General features: G+C 38.1%; 1 protein-coding gene across 1 annotated transcript in view; it reads left to right on the top strand.

Annotated features, from left to right (window-relative positions):
• Positions 1-7,509, top strand: part of ADGRV1 (adhesion G protein-coupled receptor V1) — a 947,781-nt gene that overhangs the window by 63,419 nt on the left and 876,853 nt on the right. The window contains exons 18-19 of the mRNA XM_007943393.1: positions 3,864-4,081; positions 5,123-5,866. Of these exons, the coding sequence (XP_007941584.1) occupies positions 3,864-4,081; positions 5,123-5,866 (962 nt within the window). The remainder of the gene's footprint in view (positions 1-3,863; positions 4,082-5,122; positions 5,867-7,509) is intronic.

Below are 7,509 nucleotides of genomic sequence, written 5' to 3'. Positions count from 1 at the left end.
GGATGGTTCAACATTAGAAAAACAATCAACGTTATCCACCATATAAATGAAACAAAGGAAAAGAATCACATGATCATATCAATTGATGCAGAAAAAGCATTTGATAAAATCCAACACCCATTCCTGATCAAAGCTCTCTGCAAAATAGGAATAGAAGGGACATTTCTCAACATAATAAAGGACATCTATGCAAAACCAACAGCCAACATTATTCCAATGGGGACAGACTGAAACCATTCCCCTTGCAAACAGGAACCAGAAAAGGATGACCTGTATCACCAACTCTATTCAACATTGTACTGGAAGTCCTAGCCAGGGCAATAAGCAAGAAGGGAGATCAAAGACGTCCGATTTGGTAAGAAGAAGTCAAACTATTCCTATTTGCTGATGATATGATCCTATACCTAGAAAACACAAGAGACTCAGCAAAAAAACTACTGGAACTAATTGAGAGATTTAGCGTAGTGATGGGATACAAGATCAACATACAAAAATCAATTGAGTTCCTCTATATCAGCAAAGAGATTGCTGAAAAGGAAATAAGGAAATCAATACCATTTACAATAGCTACCAAAAATAAAAAAATACTTGGGAATAAATCTCACTAGGGACACAGAAGAACTGTACAGAGAAAACTATAAAACACTACTTCAAGAAACTATAAGAGATCTACATAAATGGAATAACATACCATGCTTGTGGACAGGAAAATCAAACACTGTGAAAATGTCAATACTACCTGTGTCAGACTGAGTTCTCTAGAGAAACAAAACCAGTAAAGCTTATATATGTATGTATATATAGAGAAATTTATCTTAGGAAAATTGCTCACACACTTATAGAAGCTGGCAAGTCCAAAGTTTCTGGATCAAACGTCAAGCTGGAGGCTTTTCTGACTCTTGCAACTGCAGGGGCTGTAGAGCTCAAGGCTGGCAGGGAATACACTGTTGTCTCCAACGAATGATGAATCCAAGATCTCCAGGTTGAATGGTGGACTGTTTACTCATGGACAGTTGTAGGCAGCATAACAGAATCCTGATCCACAGAATAATATCTCTTTTCCCAGGATGTCCTTGGATATACTGGAAGCAGGCCACACCCCTAGGGAACTCCCTTTCAACAGATTGCCTGCTCAGACATAATCATCTGATCCCATTATGGGAACAACCACATCACAACTGCTTAAATCACACAAAATTGTGGTCCAGCCAAGTTGACACACAGCTCCAACTATCACACTACCCAAAGCAATCTATACATTCAGTCTAATCCCAATCCAGATCCCATCAACATTCTTTAAGCATATGGAAAAACCAATCACTAATTTGTTATGGAACTGAAAGAGATCTTGGATAAGAAGAACAAAGTAGGAGGTCTCACACTCCTGGATCTCAAAACTTACTATACAGCACAGTACTCAAAATAGCCTGGTATTGGTACAATGACAGATATAGACCAGTGGAACAGAATTGAGAACCCAGAAATAGATCCATCAACCCACAGTCATCTGATTTTTGATAAAGGGCTGAAATCCATTAAATGGGGAAGAGATGGTCTCTTTACCAAATGGTGCTGGCAAAACTGGATAACTATTTGCAGAAAAATGAAACAAGATCCACACTTCACACCATAAACAACTCCAGATAGATCAAAGACTTAAATGTGAAACCTAAAACTATAAAGTTTGTCAAAGAAGAAGTAGGGGCTAAATTAGGGGCCTAATTTATGGCATAAATAGACTGTCAAGGATAACTGAAAATGCACAAACAGCAGAAGATAAACCAGATGAATGAAACCTTCTGAATATTAAATTTTTATATGCTTCCAAAGACTTCTCCAAAAGAGTTAAAAGAGAACGCACAGATTTGGGGAAAAAATATTCAGCAATGCTATTTCTGAAAGGACTTATCTCTAAAATTTATAGAAAACTCCAACACCTCAACAACAAAAAGACAAACAATCCAATTTAAAAATGGCCAGAAGACATGAATAGAAAATCCACCAAAGAAGATATTCAGGCGTCCAACAAACACTTGAAGAAATGTTCACAATCATCAGCCATTAGAGAGTTGCAAATCAAAACAACAGTGAGATACCATCTTGCCCCGGCACTAATAGCAAAGTTCAACAAGACAGAAGGCAACAAATGCTGGTAAGGATGAGGAGAGATTGGGAATCTAATACACTGCTGGTGGGACTGTAAAATGGAACAACCACTGTGGAAAGCAGTATGGAGATTCCTTAAAAAGTTGGAATTAGAAATACCATTTGATCCAGACATTCCATTACTACGTGTATTTCCTAAAGAAGTGAGAGCCAGGACAAGAACAGATAGATGCACACCCATGTTCATTGCAGCACTATTTACAATAGCAAAAAGATGGAAACAACCTAGGTGCCCATCAACAGAAGAATGGTGTTTTGGTTACCTCTGTGCTGCTCTAACAGAAAATACCTCAAATGAGATAGCTTGAACAAACAGGAGTTTATTCTCTTACAGGTTGGAGGCTTTAAGTCTGAATTCAAATTTCCAGGCTCTAGAGGCTGTGTGAAAGCCCCTTGACCTTGGGCTTCAGCTCTGTTCTTGCTCCCAACCCACTGAAGCTAGAGGCATCTCTTTACTCAGGCAGCTACTGGCAGCTGAGGCTAACAAGCCCAAGGTCAACAAATAAAATGGCATAGTCCTGATGTTACCAAACCACACAGCAGGCCATTAATTCAATCCATTGAAAGTCCCAAGGTTGGCAGAGCATGGAAGGCTGCTGAACAATGACAGGGCTACATACAGGTTTCAAGCGTGTCATAAGCTAGAGACCATTCCCCAAGGCTTCTCTTTATTTACAGAAGCAGACCATATCCCTAAGGCAGCTACTCAGCTGCTCATAGTAGATTGCACCACGGAGTTGATTACCAGTCTCATCATGAGGAATACTACATCCAGCTGCCCAGCCACTCAACCAGGCCCAGCCACGTTGACACAGAAACTTAACTACCACAAACGAATAACCAAACTATGGTGCATACACACAATGGAATACTATGAGCACTAAAGAATAATGTAGAATCTACAAAGCACCAAATAACATGGATGAGCTTGAAGGACATTATGCTGGGTGAAATAAGTCAATCAGAGAAGGACAAATACTATATTAGTTCACTGATGTAAAAAGTCATGGAAGGAAGCTTTCTTTGTTGGTTACTAGGGGTGGGAGGGGAGGGAAGGAAACATTAAAAAAAAAAAAAAAAGAAAGATATATATGTATGGAAGGAAACTGTTGGTTACCAGGCATGGGAGTGGAGGGGAGGAAACACTGAAAAAAAGAAAAAAAAAAAAAATTGAATAATTTCACAATTGGCAGTCTGCTTAAGCTATAAACTTTGTTTATGCTATTGCCACTGGTCAGAAAATTCTAATACTTGAGCTAATAAGCAGAATTTGTGTTTCCCATCCTCCTTACCTCAAATTTATCTCCTTTTTCAGGACCGAGAGACCTGTATTATCTAAGGTCTTTAGGAACTCTTCTATCAGATGATATGTGACTACTCTCATCCTGTATTTTGCTTTTTGAAGAATGTTTACTGATTTTTACTGATATATTTTTTAATTGGGCTTAGAATTTATTTTTCTGTTTGGATTTTGAAGAGCATGACTTATAAGACTGCTTCTCTTTATTATTTGAAGCTCTACCTTATTCTCTTTCCATGAGATTCTTCATGGTTGCTTAGTGGGAGTGGCTTGTTGGTTTTTATTAAAGATGATAAAAAAAAGTATATGTCTGAGATAACACAGAAAACTTTCATTACAGATAGATTCACTTCTTACAACTTTTTCATAAAAACAATTTTCTTCAATTTTTATGTAGGATTTTGAGGCATCGAGGACACTTTGGCAATGTTTCTGTGGCTTGGCAGCTGTTTCAGAATGATTCTGCTTTGCACCCTGGACAAGAGTTCTATGAAACTTCAGGAACTGTTAACTTTATGGAAGGAGAAGGAGCAAAACCAATAATTCTCCATGCTTTTCCAGATAAAATTCCTGAGTTCAATGAATTTTATATTCTGAAGCTTGTAAACATATCAGGTGGTGTGTTTTTTTATTTCTTTTATCTTATATTTTTAATTAAATAATTAGAACTGTATGAGAAATATAATGGGTGAAGGACTAAGTATATCTTGATTGCATTTAAATGTTAAAATATCTGGATAGATTTATTAATGTTCATTTTGCGTTCTTAGCTTGCTCTGCGTTTGTGAAATGAAACTTGTATGTAGACTTTTTCCATACCTAATATAGTGTCTCTAACAAAACAATAGTGGAAAATAGGAAGCACAGGTTTATGGTAGCAGCTTGATCCTTTTGCTATAATTTTAAGAACTTTCTAATCACCACTCTGACTGAAATTACGCTGAAGCACGTTATTTGATATCATGCCCCTCAGAATGTGGTAAAAACCCATTGTTGTGGTTAGGTGGCGTTGAGTCAGTTTTGACTCATAGCAACCCCATCTAGAAAGAGTGGAACTACCCCAGATGGTTTTCTAAGTTGTAATCTTTACAGGAGCAGATTGCCAGGTCTTTCTCTTAAAAAAGCCATATAGTGTCACTTTTCTTCAGAGATTATTGAGTAAACTAACAAGACATTTGTCTTCAAAACACATTCCTTTCTCCTCACTTGATGTTGTTGTTGTAGTTGTTGTCAAGTTGGGTCTGACTCATTGTGACCCCATGTACAACTGTACAAAACTTTGCCTGGTCCTGTGTCATCTTCTTGATTGTTGGCATGTTTGAGTCCATTGTTGAGGCCACTGTGTTGTGCCTTCCAATCTAGAGTGCTCATCTGCTAGCACTTTGTGAGACACGATCATCATTTGATCCATAGGGTTATCATTGGCTAATTTTCAGAAGTACAAAACCAGGCCTTTCTTCCTGGAAGCTGTGCTAAAACCTGTACACAAAGGGTGACGCTGCTGGTATTTGAAAAACTAATAGCTTATGTTCTAGCACCATAGCAATACACAAGCCACCAAAGTATGACAAGCTGACAAATAGGTGATGGCTTTACCCTCTACTGTGTGTAATTCAAATTCTGGTGTCTCATTTATTATAAATTCTCTAATTTCAGGTGGATCCCCGGGTCCTGGTGGCCAATTAGCAGAAACCAATCTCCAGGTGACAGTAATGATTCCATTCAATGATGATCCCTTTGGAGTTTTCATCTTGGATCCAGAATGTTTAGAGAGAGAAGTGGCAGAAGATGTCCTCTCAGAAGATGATATGTCTTATATTACCAACTTCACTATTTTGAGGCAACAAGGTGTCTTTGGTGATGTTCGAGTAGGCTGGGAAATACTGTCCAGTGAGTTCAGGGCTGGGTTGCCTCCAATGATTGATTTTTTACTGGTTGGAATTTTTCCCAGTTCTGTGCATTTACAAACTCACATGAGGCGTCACTATAGTGGAACAGATGCTTTGTATTTCAGTGGACTAGAGGGTGCATTTGGGACTGTTAATCCCAGATATCATCCCTCCAGGAACAACACAATTGCCAAATTTACATTTTCAGCATGGGTAATGCCTAATGCCAATACAAATGGATTTGTTATAGCAAAGGATGATGGAAATGGAAGCATCTACTATGGGGTAAAAATTCAAACAAATGAATCCCATGTGACACTTTCCCTTCATTACAAAACTTTGGGTTCCAATGTTACATATATTGCCAAGACAACAGCCGTGAAATATTTAGAGGAAAATGTTTGGCTTCATCTTCTAATTATCTTGGATGATGGCATACTTGAATTTTATCTTGATGGAAATGCAATGCCAAGAGGAATTAAGAGTCTGAAAGGAGAAGCCATTATGGATGGTGAGTGTCTTCCTCATAAGTAAGACAAGGGCTGGAATTTTTTAAAAAAGCTAACCAAACCAAAACAAAAAAAACCCTACTGTCTTTCAGTCGATTCTGACTCATAGCAACCCTATTGGACAGAGTGGAACTGCCCCATAGGGTTTCTAAGGCTGTAAATCTTTATGGAAGCAGACTGCCTCATCTTTGTCCTGCAGAGTGGCTGGTGGGTTTGAACCACTGACCTTTTGGTTAGCAGCCCAATTCTGTAACCACAGAATCACTAGCATGCCAAAGAAAGATAACAGGTATTTTAAAATTCTGCATGTGTATTAGTTTAATTGCTTTAAATAAAACTAGCTGTCTACCAAGGTGTCTGTGTTGAGTTACAGAAATGAATTAGGCTGTGTTTGCTCTTGAGGAACCCAGAGTAGGCTCTGGAGAGAGATGTGCAAACAAAGCACTTTAATACATTGTAGGAAGAAAGAAGAGAATTAGAGGGACATTTATCTCTCTAAAATTAGGGAAAGAAGGATCATTTTTGTTCCAGAGAATTAAGTCATAGATACAAAGGATTAGAATGCCTCAATTTTGTGTAGTGCTTTACTTTTATAAGGCATTTTCCATACATTGCCTAATTTGGACTTCACAATGTCCTATATATTAAATATTTTATAGCTAGGAAAATAGAGTTCAGAGTCAGTAAATAAGGTGGCCAGCATCACACAGCCTCATAATAGACATGAATATAAACCTTCAACTCTTAGGTCAGTGTGTCTTCTAGCAGGGACATGGGGGGGGGGAACCCAAAACACTAAAGGAGATAGGATCATCTGTACCTGAGTACAGGTAGTCCAAACTGGTGAGACCTGTGCATGTGGCTTTATGAGAATCAGGGGGATCTTACATCATTTAGTTGCCAGATAATTCAGTAAGAGAGACATCAACAGTTCCCACTCAATCTGGAGCTCCAGTGAAGGGGTGGTTTTGGTTTACTGGGTAGACTGGTTTTCAGTCCACATCCAGTATACTGGATATAGGAGCAATAGTGACAATAACTTGTGACGACCCTCAAAGAGGTATCTAGGTAATGACTTGTAAAATTGCCTTCATGAGGCTATTGGTGAGTATTACTTGAACTTTTCTTGGAAAATTACTACCAAGTTATCTTCTTATATAAATATTGTAATTGATGAGGAAACAGTAAAGAAATGAGAACTGGTGAATTCCTGAAAATGGTTGTTATTGAAGTGTGGTGACATAGTTGGACTCTATGTTGTTAGTATAAAAAAGTCCATAAGCCTTGCATATCCAGTTGTCTCTGGCAAGGAGTACTTCTGTTTCTGTATCCTTTCCATCAGTTGTTTGCATAAAGAGGTATAATTGTTCCAAATAAACCTTTTTGCTGAATTCTCACAACTTTATTTGACTCAAGATGAGTTTTTTTTTTTTAAATAGATCAAGCCTTGATATTCGCAAAACATGAAGTTTTAAAATTGTGACTAAATTGAATCATTTAATACACACACACACACACACACACACGGGATCTCTGTTGGCATAGTGCCTAAGGCATTTGACTGCTAAGCAGAAGGCTGGTGGTTCAAACCTATCAGCCACTCCTCAGAAGGAAGATTGGGCATTGTACTTCTGTAGTGAGTTTG

The sequence above is a fragment of the Orycteropus afer genome, unplaced genomic scaffold, assembly GCF_000298275.1.
Source record: "Orycteropus afer afer isolate SDZICR_OR568_19922 unplaced genomic scaffold, OryAfe1.0 scaffold00105, whole genome shotgun sequence".
In the NCBI taxonomy this organism is placed as follows: Eukaryota; Metazoa; Chordata; class Mammalia; order Tubulidentata; family Orycteropodidae; genus Orycteropus; species Orycteropus afer.
The sequence above is the reverse complement of the archived record's forward strand: the minus strand, read 5'-3'. Positions and strand labels throughout refer to the sequence as shown.